The following is a 15021-nucleotide window of genomic DNA, read 5'->3' as shown; positions in this document are numbered from 1 at the left end:
CACCCTTAATATTTTTAAAAATTACAGCTTTGTGCTCTAAAGATACCATTATACATCATTAATACCCTTAATTATACTTTCTCTAATACAACTATTATCACTTTTCATCATTCCCAGCTTGAAACTAGAAAGAGATAAAGAAAGAGGTGAAGATGAAAGGAAAGAGAAATAAATAGGTTTTTATGTAATTTGAATATTAAAAGGGTTAATTTAATTTGTGTTAATTTAAAGATATTTGATAATTTCTAAAAAATAATATTATAAGGATAAAATGATAATTTCACTTCATAATAATGTGACAGACCTTTTTTTATTAACATGGTTTGGTTTTGGGTAGGAAAATATTATTTATACTATTTTGGGGTAAAAAAAATTTTAAGGCCAAACATTGGATCGGAATGTAATTTACTCTAAAATTTAATACAATTTTTAAAAATCAATCTCCAAATTTTGTGGAGAAGAAAGAAGCTTAAACCCTTACCTCAATTTGCCCATTACTAGAAGCCTCCAATTTGTTTGCAAACCCATACCCGGCCCATTCCAAAACCACCGTCCGCCTCACCCACTCCGCCACGTAATAAATAAAAATCAGCCAATTGTGTGGTCGTTACAAATTCTAAGCCAATCCACAGACTTTCCCACTTACCTTTCTCCACACTCCTTATCTATAAATTCCCACCAAACTCGTCTCAAACTCCACGCAGTCAATTTCCTCAATTTCCCGAAATTGTTTTTTGCTTCATTATGGCTGCTGCTTCTGTTTCCACCGTCGGAGCTGTTAACAGATTACCTGTACGTTGTTTTTCCCGCCCTTTTTCTTTTTTGGGTTCTATTCATATTTTGCCTTGGTTATTATCGATCATGCTCTTGAATTATCCTGGTATTTTCTTGTTTTAATCGTCTCATAACATTTTTGCTCTATCAGGAGGAGTTTTAGTTGAATTTGTGGAGTTTTTCTTTTTCCGGGTCTGTTGAAATTTGGCTGAGGAGATTGAATGTGTCATTTGTTTTGAATCTAGTGCTTTATTTGGTTTAAAGAAGATATTTTCTGTGGTGCAGTTGAAGGTAAATGGATCGAGTAATGGAATTTCAGTTCCTAGTTCAGCATTTTTGGGAAAGAGTTTGAAGAAGGTGAGCTCAAAGATCAGCCTGCAGAGAATCTATTCGAAGAATTTCAAGGTTTTGAGTGAGTATGATGAGGAGAAGCAGACAGATAAAGACCGATGGGGAGGACTTGCCTATGATACATCAGATGACCAACAGGACATTACCAGAGGGAAGGGAATGGTGGACTCTCTCTTCCAAGCTCCCATGGGCACTGGCACACACTATGCAGTCATGACTTCCTATGATTACATCAGTCAAGGTCTTCGACAGTAAGTAGTAAAGGCTATGTAGATGAGACATCATTTGATGACCCAATAAATACTCAAAATTGGGTGCACATAGTTTTATTGTTGTCATTATTGATATGTGAGTTTAGGCTATTCAGTGGATTTGAATTCTGATCAAGGGGCACTGCTGAATTGTTGTTAGGTACAATATGGACAACAGTATGGATGGTTTCTACATTGCTCCTGCGTTCATGGATAAGGTGGTTGTTCATATCACCAAGAACTTCATGAACCTGCCAAACATCAAGGTGTCTTAGCAGATTACGTTTCTTAGAATTATTTTTAGTGTGCTGATTGTTTCATTTCGGGATGAATATAGTTTGATGATTCACATTATTTACTTTGACAGGTTCCTCTCATCTTGGGTATTTGGGGAGGCAAAGGCCAAGGAAAATCTTTCCAATGTGAGCTTGTCTTTGCCAAGATGGGCATCAAGTAAGTTAGTTCCTCTGGATTTTCCTGTCAACTTTTATAGTCATGCTGAAAGAAATTGAGGTCCAAAATCTTTGTGCATATGGTTGATTCCTTCTGTGATTTTATTGACAATCAATATTCAGCCCTATTATGATGAGTGCTGGTGAATTGGAAAGTGGGAATGCTGGAGAGCCTGCAAAACTGATTAGGCAAAGATATCGCGAGGCAGCAGATATCATTAAAAAGGGAAAAATGTGCTGCCTCTTCATCAATGATCTTGATGCAGGAGCTGGCAGGCTTGGTGGAACTACCCAATACACAGTCAACAACCAAATGGTTAATGCTACCCTCATGAATATTGCTGATAACCCAACCAATGTCCAGCTTCCGGGTATGTACAACAAGGAGGACAATCCCCGGGTTCCCATCATAGTCACTGGTAATGACTTCTCCACACTGTATGCTCCTCTGATCCGTGATGGTCGTATGGAAAAATTCTACTGGGCTCCTACTAGGGAAGACAGAATTGGCGTGTGCATGGGTATCTTCCGTACTGACGATGTTCCCAAGGAAGACATTGTTAAGCTTGTTGACACATTTCCAGGTCAATCTATTGGTGAGTTTTATACCCAATTGTCTTCAATTATCTCAAAAGTCATTGTTCATTATTGTTTGACAATTAACCTGAAATCCTTTGTTTTCTGCTGCAGACTTCTTTGGTGCCCTGAGGGCCAGAGTGTATGATGATGAAGTAAGGAAGTGGATTTCAGAGATTGGAGTTGAAAGCATTGGGAAGAGGCTTGTGAACTCGAAGGAGGGACCCCCAACTTTCGAGCAACCTAAAATGACTCTGCAGAAGCTCCTCGAGTATGGAAGCATGCTTGTGCAAGAGCAGGAGAATGTGAAGAGAGTTCAATTGGCCGACAAGTACTTGAAGGAGGCAGCCCTTGGTGATGCAAATGAAGATGCCGTCAAGAATGGAAGTTTTTATGGTTAGATCTGTGATCCTGAAGGACTTGATGAGAGGTTTGCGTCAACCTTTAGGAATATAATGAACAAAGTAATCAGAATTTACTCAGACTTCAATAATTATTTGGATGCAGGTAAAGCAGCTCAACAGGTTAACATTCCAGTCCCAGAAGGCTGCACTGATCCATCCGCGGAAAACTTTGATCCAACAGCTCGGAGTGATGATGGGAGCTGCCAATACCAATTTTAGATTTGTCTTGGGAAAAGGAGTATAAGTTAAAGAGGAAATAACCTCTAAACACTTGTAATTGTGTCAATAGTCTATTCTTTTCTCTTCTGGTCTTGTTTATTATCACAATAATATATATATCCACCAGATTTGAGTGTTTTATATTAGAGATCTCTTCAGCCTAGTTTTCTACAACTGCTACTCTCTTCAGCCTAGTTTTCTACAACTGCTACTTAGAGCTCAGCCTGAAAAATTGTGGATCTTTGGCCCAGGGGATTTCTCGATAAAGATAAGGACGGTAATAAGAATAAGTAAAATCTTTATAGTCGAAAACAAAGATAAATATATTTTTGACTCGTTCCCTCCTTAGCCCATCTCCTCCCCTATATATTCCTTAAATTCTTACATATTAAATTATTTATAAAAGTTTTTATTTACTATAAATATATCTTAACATCGAAAAAAGTGTGAGAACTTTTCCCGAGGAGGGGATGGACTTCCCATATCAAGGATAAGGCAGGCATAAGAATTTTTCTTATGGAAATGGAGACAAAATTAAAGTATTTAGCCTCTATCCTAAGGGTATGCAAATTGGACTTGCAAAATGATATAAACATTAAAAGAAACACACATAAAAAACACTACAACCCAAAGACATATAAATCTCGTATTAAAAATTCGTACTTTTTAATGTAAGATTTAAATATCATACCTTACATTTGAAAACCTAACATATAACATTTCATAGTTCATACAAGCTAACTATGTGTTAACTATGCGCTAACTCTTTGCTAACCCCAAATGAATATTATAATATTAGCATCACCACTTGTACCACATGATTGTAATTGAGAAACGTTATTGTAACTCTAATACCAAATAATAGAAAACTTAAAAGAATCACACTTTAAAAACTAATTATTAAGATTTTACCTTTATATTATAAACCTATATTTCTAATATAGAATTCAAGTTTCATGCTTTTTACATATAATCTTAAGGCCAAACGACTATTTCCCACCCAAAGTATGCGCTTTTGTCAAGTTTCCCCCCATTAACTTTGAAAATACCATTTACCCACTTGTGGCCAGTTAAATTTAACGGAACCCTAACCCCTGAAAAATTTATCTCATTTTTCCCCCTAAAATTTTAAAAACTAACCATTTTCCCCGATCCAAGTTTTAAAAAATAGCGTTTTCCCCCTTAGGGTTTTCAATTTTTCAGAGTTAGTTTTTCAGCGTCGTTTCTTTCTCTCTGGCGACCTCTAGGCGACTCCTCTTCCTCTCTGGCGCGGCCTCCTTCTGGCGATTATGCTAGGCACAGCCGTTGAGATGAAGACGAAGACGAGGTCTTCGTCGACGACGAAGACTCCTCGTCGACAAAGATCCCATCTTCGTCTCTGACGAAGACGAATCGTCGATGAAGATGGGGTCTTCGTCGACGAGGAGTCTTCGTCGTCGATGAAGACCTTGTCTTCGTCTTCGTCTCAACGGTTGTGCCTAGCATAATCATCGGAAGAAGGCCACACCGGAGAGGAAGAGGAGTCGCCTGGAGGTCGCCGGAGAGAAAGAAACGACGCCGAAAAACTAACTCTGAAAAATTGAAAACCCTAAGGGGGAAAACGCTATTTTTTAAAACTTGGGTCGGGGAAAATTGTTAGTTTTTAAAATTTTAGGGGGAAAAATGAGATAAATTTTTCAAGGGTTAAAGTTCCGTTAAATTTAACTGGCCACAGGTGGATAAATGGTATTTTCAAAGTTAATGGGGGGAAACTTGACAAAAGCGCATACTTTGGGTGGGAAATAGTCATTTGGCCTTAAGATTATATGTAAAAAGTATGAAACTTGAATTTTATATTAGAAAATATAGGTTTATAATATAAAGGTAAAATCTTAATAATTAGTTTTTAAAGTGTGATTCTTTTAAGTTTTATGTTATTTGGTCTTGGTCTTCGTCTTCATCGACGACAGTTTCCAAGACAACCGCCGGAAGAAGGCCACGCCGGAGAGGAAAAGGAGTGGCTTGGAGGTCATCGGAGAGAAGAAACGACGCCGAAAACTAACTCAGAAAATTGAAAACCCTAGAGGGGAAAATATAGTTTTTTAAAACTTGGGTTAGAGGAAATTATTAGTTTTTAGGGTTTAAAGGGGAAAATAAAATCAAATTTAAGTTTATTTTTAATAATACAGAAAAATAACGATTTTACCCTTGAAACCGTTAATTTTAATTGATCACGGGTGGATAAATTGTATTTTTAAAGTTAATAGGGAGAAACTTGACAAAAGCGCATACCTTGGGTGGAAAATACTAGGGCTAGATTCGAACCGAGCTGGCTCGAGCTCAAAATTGAGTTCAGCTCGAACGAGCCCGAAACGAGCCAGGTATTGACGAGCCCGAACCCGAGCTCGAGCTCTAAGTTTCAGAGGAATTGAGCTCGAGCTCGAATACGAGCTGGAAGCGAGCAGCTCGCTATAGCTCGCGAGCCACTGGCTCGTTATGGATCTCGAGCCATTGGCTCGTTGTGGATCGCGAGCCAGTGGCTCGTTGTGGATCCCAAGCCAGTGGCTCGTTACGTGTCACGAGCCACTGGCTCGTTATGGCTCGCGAGCCAATTCTTATTTAACCAAAAAGGCAAACGGTGCCGTTTTTGGTTAGCTTAAGAACATAATTTATTCCCTTTAAACATGTTTATTTTTCCAGACTAGTTCACGCTTGCGTTCCAGACTTCCAGTTCCAGACCTACGCATAAAAACTCTCCTCCAACCAAACTCCAAGCTGCAGTTCCAGTTCCAGACCAGAGTCTAGCCCTCCGCCATTTGAAGTTTCGGCCTACAGCTGCTCTCCAGTTCTGTCGATAGGCGTTTCTCAAGCGATTCTGTTCAAGTCTTCTGACATCACGTGCCAATAGCAGATTCCAGCGATTGAGAGTTCTACAGCAAGAAGTTTGACGACGACGGCGACGTGGACGACACAAATATATTTCAGGTTTGTGTTTTTCCATTTTTTCACTTTCAATTTTGTAATTTTTGCCTTAAATTGATTGAACCCTAACTTTGGAATTAGGGTTTCTGAATTGGGGGTTTTTAATTTTTTAATTTTTAATATAAAATTTATTGTTGAAATTACGTTGTTGGGGTTGGATGTAGACGGCTGTTGTGCTGCTGTGCTGCTGTGTATGGTCAAAGAATTAATTGACGCTATTGGAAAATTAGAATATCTGTTGAATTAATTAGTGGCCTATTCAAAAAATCCTCAAGTCTACCATTACTCTTTTTACCCAGAATAACTTGCAAACACTCATTGTTCTAAGGCTTTAAATTTAAAGCCAACCTTAGGACTACTACCAGATTCAAACGACTACTTCTATTATGTAATTGTAGATTCATTAAAAGTAATTAAAGACAATTAAAAAGATAAATTTAGTGGTAGCTTAAAACTGATATAATACAATATCAAAAACTTGACCTCCAGTACAGTTTAAACAAGAGTGAATCAACCCAAAATCATCCCATAAACAGGCATAGGACAATCGACCTAAATGGTAGACATTCTGTTTTCCCGTTTCATATATGTTTTCACCGCAGAAAACATGCATAAGGTAGACACACTATGCTTCTTTAATAAACAACCCTTAAAGTAACAACACTTCATGAAAGTTTAAACAGCTCATAAAGAACAACTCATAAAGAACAAACTAGTCCTCCAATTAATTATGAGACCTGATTTAATACTGAACTGTTCTAATCCTTTGTCTCATTTAAACTAGTAATATATCTTTGTTTTCTATGTTTTGTATCCTAGGAAGAATTAAAGTGTTAATTGCTTAAACTGGAATTATGATTATTTCTTTTAGCTTGTGTTGTTACTGAAATTATGTTCATGTATCTAACTAGGTTGTGTTTTTAAATTTTTATTTAAATTTTATCTAACCGTTGGCATGTGATTGTGATGTAGAATATGACATCAAGAAGAGTAGAACCCTCTGGAGCAAGTCGAGCTTCATCTCAAGCATCGACTGCAAGCACAATGGCTCCTTCTATATGTGCATCTGTTAAGAGAAAATCGGTGCAAATTGAAGCACCAATTGATGATGTGGATATTGATTTGGCTGCAATAGGAGATTTTGATGTCTCAGCTTCAAGTGAAGAAGCTGAAGCAATTAAACATCCTGAAAGCCAAATGGAAGCACCACCTCCTGTTATTCCATCTACTAAGAGGAGGAAAACATCAGTTGTTTGGGAGTGTTATCTCGAAGATAAGTTTGTTACTATTGGCGATGCTACATTTGCGGTTTGCAAGTATTGCCAAAAAAAGCTGAAATTACAAAAGACCAAGGCTACTTCCTATTTGACACGACATATGGGTCAATGTGTTAAAAGGAAGAAAGCAATAGGGAAAGACTTGGTCGTGGGGGGACAAACAATTTTGGGTTTTGAGCGTTCAACCTCAAGGGTGCTTACTCCAACTATGGTGAAAACAAAGACTAGTTATGAGCATCCCAAGGTTAGTTTGAGTTTAATTATTAACATATATTATTACTATAGAATTGTTATGAAATTAATTGTATTAACTAATGCAATGGTTATGGTGTTGGTGTTTCAGGTTCGAGAGGCCTTAGCCCACATAGTTATGATATCTGAATTGCCGTTTAATTTTGTCGAGCACCTCAACTTCATTAATTTTTGTCACGTTCTGCAACCTTTTTATGAAAAAGTTGGAAGAAAGCAAGTAAAAGCTGATTGTTTTAGGGTTTATCAACCAGAGCGTGAGAGATTGAAGAAGGTTTTTGAGGAGACTAGAAGGATCAGTATTACTACTGATCTTTGGAAGTCAGATCATCAAAGTATTGAGTACATGGTACTCACAACGCATTGGGTGGACCAGTCGTGGTCCTTAAATAAACAAATTATAAATTTTGTGCACTTACCTCCACCTAGGAGAGGAATAGATATTGCAGCAGCAATATTTGACTGTCTAAAGGGTTGGGGGATTGAACATAAGGTAAAATCAAAATTTTAAATTGTTTATTAAAACACATATAATTTTATTGCATATCATTTCATTAATATTCATTAATTTTGTTTGTAGGTGGAAACTGTCACAGTAGACAATGCTTCTGCAAATGATAGTTGTGTTAAAAGATTAAAGGAAGATTTTCAAATGCGGAGAACTTTGTTGTGTGATGGAAAACTTTTCCATGTTAGGTGCACTGCTCATATTGTAAATTTGTTAGTTCAGGATGCGGTGGCCGTGATTAAACCCATCATAGACAATATTCGGGAAAGTGTAAAGTTTATAAAAGCTAGTGAGGCAAGGCAAAAAAATTTTGCCAAAATTGCTATGCAGTGTGGAATTAAAGAGAGGAAGCTAGTTTTGGATTGTGCTACACGATGGAATAGCACATACAAAATGCTAGTGATAGCACTGCAGTTCAGAGAGGTCTTCCTTCGGTTTATGCTTGTTGAGTCAAGTTATATTTATTGTCCAACAAGGGAAGAGTGGGAGAGATTGGAGGTTGTCTGTGACTTCTTGGAAATATTTGATGATATAACAAAATTAATTTCTGGGTCACAGTATACCACTGCAAATAGATACTTTCAAGAAGTGTTTAGGATAAAAGAGGTCTTGAGAGAGCGAGAATTTGATGAAGATTATTCTATATCAATGATGGTGCGAGCAATGTTAGAAAAATTTGACAAATATTGGGGTGAGATGAATTTCCTTATGGCGATTGCTAGCATCATGAATCTCAGGTAATTAATTTACAATTGATTGGGTTTATTATAATATATATGTATATAAAGAACATGTTTCTAACTAATTAGTTTGCTTGTGATGATTTCAGGATAAAGTTTTTTATGATTACTTTGGCATTTCCCACTTTATATGGTGAAGAAAATGCCCCTGTGGAGATAGAAAATGTCAAAAGGGCGTTAGAAATATTATACAGAGAATACGTTGACATGTTGTCATCAAGAAATTCATCAACCGCATTTGCACATCCACAACATCAGCCAAAGACCCAACAAGCACCATCAAGTACATCAGGTACATTAGATCATTGATTCATTGTCATTAAATGAAACTTTATAACATATCATAAGTTCTAACATTTAATTTGTAGGTAAATCATCAAGCTCTCGATATTCAAAGACTAGACATTATGGTCCTGGATATAGTTGGATGTGTTTGAAAGATCATAAGGAGAAAACATACTTAGTAGAAACTAAGAAGTCTGAGTTAGAAATGTATTTGGACGAGCATTGTGTGGAGATACCTGATGATGTCAACTCAACGGACTTTTATGTGCTTCACTGGTGGAGAGACAATCAATACAAGTATAAAGTGCTTTCACAAATGGCAGTCGATATCTTAGCAATTCCTATTACAACAGTGGCTTCAGAGAGCGCATTTAGTGCGGGTAATAGAGTGATTGACCCGTACAGGTCAGCTCTATCTCCAGAAACAGTTAACATGCTTATGTGTGGAGCTGATTGGATGAGAACACGTTATAATATGAAAAAACAAGATGAGGTAATCAATAACTTATCACAACTATATGATCTTTAAATTGATTTTTCATTTAACTGTTGATAGTATGATTAATAGCTTTCATTAATTTTTAATTTCTTGAAGATTGAAGTTGAAAACGAGATTGCTGAGATTATCTTGCTAGATAAATTATGACTGGGTAAATAGGTGAGAATAGTCTGGCCTTGAAGATTCTTCTTTCTTAAATGTGTTTGTGATACATAGCTTTTTACTGATTATATAAAACAGCAGGATCTTACTTTTCCAATGGGATTTTGACAAGATTGAGCTATGTATCACAACAGTGGCTTTAGAGAGCGCATTTAGTGCGGGTAGTAGAGTGATTGACCCGTATAGGTCAACTCTATCTCCAGAAACAGTTAACATGCTTATGTGTGGAGCTGATTGGATGAGAACACGTTATAATATGAAAAAACAAGATGAGTTAGTCAATAACTTATCACAACTATATGATCTTTAAATTGATTTTTCATTTAACTGTTGATAGTATGATTAATAGCTTTCATTAATTTTTAATTTCTTGAAGATTGAAGTTGAAAACGAGATTGCTGAGATTATCTTGTCAGATAAATTATGACTGGGTAAATAGGTGAGAATAGTCTGGCCTTGAAGATTCTTCTTTCTTAAATGTGTTTGTGATACATAGCTTTTTACTGATTATATAAAACAGCAGGATCTTACTTTTCCAATAGGATTGTGACAAGATTGAGGCATCGCTATTTGAAACTGGATAGACTTATTTAAAATTATATATTACCTTAAAAAACTTGTGATTGACATTATCATTTTTATAAACCTTGTTTTGTTGGAAAGAATGTACACTTGCATGTTGCCTCCTTTTAAGTCTATATTGAACTTGTATATTATTTTGCTTTTGTTGATATAATTAATTTGATATTGGTCATATTGATCCATTGCTGTATGTTTGCATTTCTTTTATTGTAGTTCTACAAAATTATTGTGAGAACTTTGGAAATTGTCTATTATTTTTGTTGTATTTATCTTCTTGTTAAAACACCTTTCCAGGTCAATATTTGATTTTGAGTCTATTAAGAAGCTGCTTTCATCCCCTAAGTTTACATTCTGGTATGAATCCTCTCAATTGTGTCTATGGTGCATAATATTCTTTTTCTGATATATTTATTTCACTATCTCTTAAATGCTGGAACTTCTTTGACTGTCATTTAAAGCTATGATGCTCTTCATGGAGTTGCTGGTGCCTATGCAAAACGTATTTTTGTGGAAGAGCTTGGTGCAAAAGAAAGTTCATTATTAAACTGTGTACCCAAGGTCTAGTAAAGTTTTTTGTCAAATAATTACATTGATATTTTATCAGCTCTCACCTATTTACTAATGATCTTATTTTTATGCATTGCCTCATAATAAACAGGAGGACTTTGGTGGTGGGCATCTAGATCCAAATTTGACTTATGCCAAGGAACTGGTTGCTCGTATGGGTCTGGGCAAAACTCCTTCTCAAGATCCACCAGAATTTGGTGCTGCCGCTGATGGTGATGCAGATCATAACATGGTCCTTGGTAAAAGGTAGCATTTTCACTTGGTTTCTTTGTGAGAGAGTTCACTTTAATGGTAATTTACCACTAAAACATGTAAAAAATCTTCGCTAGGTTTTTTGTTACTCCCTCAGATTCGGTTGCCATCATTGCTGCAAATGCAGTTGAATCCATATCCTATTTTTCTGCTGGTTTGAAGGGAGTTGCCAGGTTTGATATTGTTCTGCTTAGATTGTTTTGTATCGGTTTGAATTCATTTGTGCATGTGCTGTGTTGATCTCTATCTGTTTAGAGCAGTGATTCTCAATCAATGCAATATTTAGTGAATCATCTAGGATAAAAAGAACAAGAAACAAATGCTGACAGCTTTAAAGAATGTGTTGTGATAGTTTCAACAGTTTGTTGAAAAGAAGTAAGTAGACGGTGCCATTTATTAGAAGTAGAAAAATTCAGATTTATTATAAACTTGTTTATTAAAGAAGTGAATAATGTGGTTTCTATTTCTTTCCAAGTTGATGACTTAATAAATTAGGATTTATCAGGCAATATATTTTGATGTAGACATCCATTTCCATTCTCATATTTTGTTGTGGTTTGTGTAGATTCGCCACTTTACTTCATCAGTGCCTGGGTTCCATAAAACGGGGCTCCAGCAGGGAGATAGCTCTAGCATCTCAGGCCATTGGTTAGCTTTTGATCCCTCTTGTTGACTTTTATTTCATGTTTTCCCTGCATTAATTTAATGTTCAATGCTATGTTTGTTTAATTTGCAGGCTTGTTGGCTTTGACTGTTGGCTTTGGTGACAATGCGCGGGAAATATTGGATGAATCAGTCACTCCAATTTCACAGGCTCTAAAGGCAGGGTCTGAGTCCTTGAAGACAGTAGCAGTATGTATGATATATATAACATTTCAGTTGGTTTGGAATTCACTAGCCAACTTTTAGTTGTCATTACTTTCAAATGTTTTATTCATGACGATTGTCAGCCGTTGTTTTTATGCATAAGTGGTCTGTGATTGTAGCTGCTCGGGTGTTTGGCTATCATAACATTTGTTGGTGGAAATGATCTAGAGGAAACAGAAAGATCAATGGAAATTATGTGGCAACTTGTTCATCCAAAGCTGGGTTCTAATGTACTTATCATATGCTTGCTGTGTGTAGTTTGATGGCATAATTTACACATGAATTTCTAGTATCAGTCAGTATTAGTATTCACATTTTGCTATTGTTGCTTTGAGCTAGTAAATTTAAAACTATGATTCATTCTTTTGTTAATTTCAAGTCTTCATTGGTGCAATGGCTTGCAGATTGCCACTGAGAAGAGCAAGAACTTCAGAGACAGGAACATATTTATTGTTTTGGTTCCAAATAAGGCTGTTTTACAGAAGACACAAGAACCGCCAAAGAAAAAAGATAATCCAGTTGCAAATGAAGTCTCAGCCAGTGTCTGAGGAAACTCTGATGTTCCAGGAGGCATTTTGCTAGAGAAAATTGGCTGTTAATCTTTATCTGTGCTCTTCAACTGGGTTGAGTCTTGAAACTTGTGCATAACATTAGTGTAATACAACATATTTATTAGATTTTTAATAACAGAAGCAGCCTTTCCAAATCAGATATTGTAACATTTGAGATAGCATTTTCACTTTTAAATATTTTTTCCTTCTAGCCAATCAAGATGTCATAACATGTCTATCAAGTGAGCATGTCTAAATTTTTGTGGAAGAAATATCATTTGTAAAGTTTATGCGCAAGATGGGCAGGCAAGGTCTCTTCAGCTGCACCATATATAAAAAAGATTCAGTGATAAGTTTTTGTTGATTATATTGTTTTCTTCATTGATTTGTCAAAACTATCAAACTTTTTTGTATTATATCTCCTGTTTTCTTTTCTCATTTTTTGTTCAAGGTCATTGCAAAATCACTTAGCTAGATCCTTTTGGTTGATATAGGAAAAGGAGAGAACAAATATTAACATCCAACTTAACTGATCTCTGTTATTTGCTTGTCTTTAGTTGTGTTATTACCTGCTGCAAGAACTTACTAAAACTATGCCAAGTTGAACAAGCTCGTTAAGCTTAGCTCGAAAACTCGTTCGAAAGCTCAGCTCGTAAGCTCGTTTGAAAGCTCGGCTCTTAAGCTCGTTAGAAGCTCGATGGCTCGGCTGGTTCAGGGTTATCGGTCCTAGCTCGATTATCGGCTCGAAATTCAGCTCTATAAGAGGATCGTGAATAGTTCGGTTCGATATGGCTCGTGATCCGGCTCGTTGAAAGGCTCGCGAACAGCTCGCGAGCTAGAGAGCTCGAATACGAGCTGCATTTTCGTTAAGCTCGGCTTGAGTGAACAGTAAACGAGCTGAAACCAAGTTTTCCTATGTTCGAACTCGGCTCTGCTCGAATCCATCCCTGGGAAATAGTGGTTTGGCCTAATTTAACATAAAACTTGTATGAAGATATTACTAAGAAGCTTCAAAGAGGAGTCATTGGTCTTCTCATTGAATTGTCTTTATGAAATCTCATTTATCCTATCCTCACCTCTTGGGACCACAAATTTGGTCAGGTTCCTGTTTTGTAAAGTATTATCGGGAGCCAGCCCACCTAAATTTGACTCATTGAATAGTCAAATTCCTACAACTTTAAAGGCAAGTCAAATTCCTACAACTTTAAGCACCATTATGATTGCAAAGCAACAATGCTGTATTTTATATTCCCCATTATCAGCAACAGTTGAAGCATCACGATTTTTTATGAAGAAAGTCACATGGCAAATTTTATAATAATGTCAGCATTACCCAATTTTACGTTTCCCTCACGCCAAAAGTTTGCCATTCCCACCGACCTGTCACAGCACTTTATAATTTTTTTAAGCTTCCCAGTATCAGTAAATCTATTGGCCCTATATAATGAAATGTCCATAGGGTTGAATTCAGATTGTGCTGTTCTAAGTTCAAAAATTTTGTTTAAATGAATCCAAACGAGTTTGAATTTGATTTTAAGAGTTTAATATTTTGTGTTTGAACTTAAGGGATATTTGATTCATCAAGTTTATAATCTCAAAAAAATCAATATAAATTAATTAAAATAATATTATTTTAATCTTTTTTAAATCAATTATAATATAAAATTAAACTTAAGGTTAACTCTTTTAAAATAAATTAAGTTTGAATAATTTTAAATAGAGTTTAATAAATTCTAGTTTGACTGTCCTTAAAATGAGTCAAACTCAAATGGGTGTAAATTCAAAGTACCAAATTCCAAATTTGACGGCTGGAGCATGTTTTTATAGATACCTGGGTTTAGATTAGAAAATAACACAGGGTTGTATAATGTTTTATGTCATTTCCTTGAATTTTTAAATGAATCGTCAACAATGTTGGGAACCACTCCAATTTCATAGAAAGTTCATCCCTGAATTTTTTTCCACAACAAGAAGAAAATCTGAGCATGTACCATGGGCTAGAGAGGCTCCCATAAAGCAATATCGGTGAGTTCCACCATGGTCACTAGTCCAACTAGAGACAAACCTGGAGCCACGGAGTTATCTTTTCCCGTTGGCTAACCGTAGAGTTTGCCTCTTGTAAAGAGTAGATAGAGTTTGGTATGGAGAACCTGTTGTCGTCTAACACACCATTGGATATTGAGAGATGATAGGAGGAGTTGTGGATATAATATAATACTCATCGAATTTTGAATCGTATCGTATCATATCATATATCACTCTAATCGTATAGATAAAAGTCCTCAAATATTCATTTCTTGCTTGGCCATTTAACTTTCAGACTTTAAATTTCCGAAGAAGAAGATGAGCAAAAATTCACCGTGGCTCAAGTCAAATCATGTAAATGATGGAGACAAAGCCATGTAGTATTGACTTGTGCCTATAAATTTGAGAGACGTAGGGTCAAATAAGAGATGACAAGTTTAGTATGAATTTAAAATTTTCGATTTGTTCT

At 36.1% G+C, this 15021-nt stretch overlaps 3 protein-coding genes across 4 annotated transcripts; all 3 read left to right on the top strand.

Moving 5' to 3' along the window:
• The first annotated feature begins 584 nt into the window (after positions 1 to 584).
• LOC123202339 (ribulose bisphosphate carboxylase/oxygenase activase, chloroplastic-like) lies at positions 585 to 3173 on the top strand. 2 transcript variants are annotated; one of them, XM_044618216.1, is made up of 7 exons: positions 585 to 792; positions 1060 to 1376; positions 1537 to 1642; positions 1744 to 1829; positions 1952 to 2424; positions 2519 to 2800; positions 2912 to 3173. In XM_044618216.1, exons 1-7 carry the CDS (start codon positions 745 to 747, stop codon positions 3025 to 3027), a joined length of 1428 nt encoding a protein of 475 aa, XP_044474151.1. In that variant the 5' UTR covers positions 585 to 744; the 3' UTR covers positions 3028 to 3173. The 2 variants fall into 2 exon arrangements, with proteins under 2 accessions (XP_044474151.1, XP_044474152.1); XM_044618217.1 differs by having other exon boundaries at positions 2519 to 2834.
• Positions 3174 to 7185: 4012 nt separating this feature from the next.
• On the top strand, positions 7186 to 8763 carry LOC123202220 (zinc finger BED domain-containing protein RICESLEEPER 2-like). Its single transcript, XM_044618049.1, has 3 exons — positions 7186 to 7509; positions 7609 to 8007; positions 8095 to 8763. Exons 1-3 carry the CDS (start codon positions 7186 to 7188, stop codon positions 8761 to 8763), a joined length of 1392 nt encoding a protein of 463 aa, XP_044473984.1.
• Positions 8764 to 9252: 489 nt separating this feature from the next.
• On the top strand, positions 9253 to 12259 carry LOC123202219. Its single transcript, XM_044618048.1, has 10 exons — positions 9253 to 9452; positions 9790 to 9981; positions 10085 to 10147; positions 10585 to 10644; positions 10749 to 10848; positions 10949 to 11103; positions 11187 to 11282; positions 11675 to 11757; positions 11846 to 11961; positions 12096 to 12259. Exons 1-10 carry the CDS (start codon positions 9253 to 9255, stop codon positions 12237 to 12239), a joined length of 1209 nt encoding a protein of 402 aa, XP_044473983.1. The 3' UTR covers positions 12240 to 12259.
• Positions 12260 to 15021: the final 2762 nt, after the last annotated feature.

Source organism: Mangifera indica, chromosome 18, assembly GCF_011075055.1.
Source record: "Mangifera indica cultivar Alphonso chromosome 18, CATAS_Mindica_2.1, whole genome shotgun sequence".
Lineage (NCBI taxonomy): Eukaryota > Viridiplantae > Streptophyta > Magnoliopsida > Sapindales > Anacardiaceae > Mangifera > Mangifera indica.
Note: the sequence above shows the minus strand (reverse complement) of the source record. Positions and strands in the feature narration are given on the sequence as shown.

Excerpts from the sequence above, each read along its gene's own strand:
- LOC123202339 (XM_044618216.1), top strand. The coding sequence starts at position 745 with ATGGCTGCTGCTTCTGTTTCCACCGTCGGAGCTGTTAACAGATTACCT. Across the intron at positions 793-1,059 it reads GAGCTGTTAACAGATTACCT|TTGAAGGTAAATGGATCGAG; the intron begins GTACGTTGTTTT and ends TCTGTGGTGCAG. Across the intron at positions 2,801-2,911 it reads CAAGAATGGAAGTTTTTATG|GTAAAGCAGCTCAACAGGTT; the intron begins GTTAGATCTGTG and ends ATTTGGATGCAG.
- LOC123202220 (XM_044618049.1), top strand. The coding sequence starts at position 7,186 with ATGGAAGCACCACCTCCTGTTATTCCATCTACTAAGAGGAGGAAAACA. Across the intron at positions 7,510-7,608 it reads CTAGTTATGAGCATCCCAAG|GTTCGAGAGGCCTTAGCCCA; the intron begins GTTAGTTTGAGT and ends TTGGTGTTTCAG. Across the intron at positions 8,008-8,094 it reads GTTGGGGGATTGAACATAAG|GTGGAAACTGTCACAGTAGA; the intron begins GTAAAATCAAAA and ends TTTTGTTTGTAG.
- LOC123202219 (XM_044618048.1), top strand. The coding sequence starts at position 9,253 with ATGTATTTGGACGAGCATTGTGTGGAGATACCTGATGATGTCAACTCA. Across the intron at positions 10,849-10,948 it reads TATTAAACTGTGTACCCAAG|GAGGACTTTGGTGGTGGGCA; the intron begins GTCTAGTAAAGT and ends CATAATAAACAG. Across the intron at positions 11,758-11,845 it reads TCTAGCATCTCAGGCCATTG|GCTTGTTGGCTTTGACTGTT; the intron begins GTTAGCTTTTGA and ends TTTAATTTGCAG.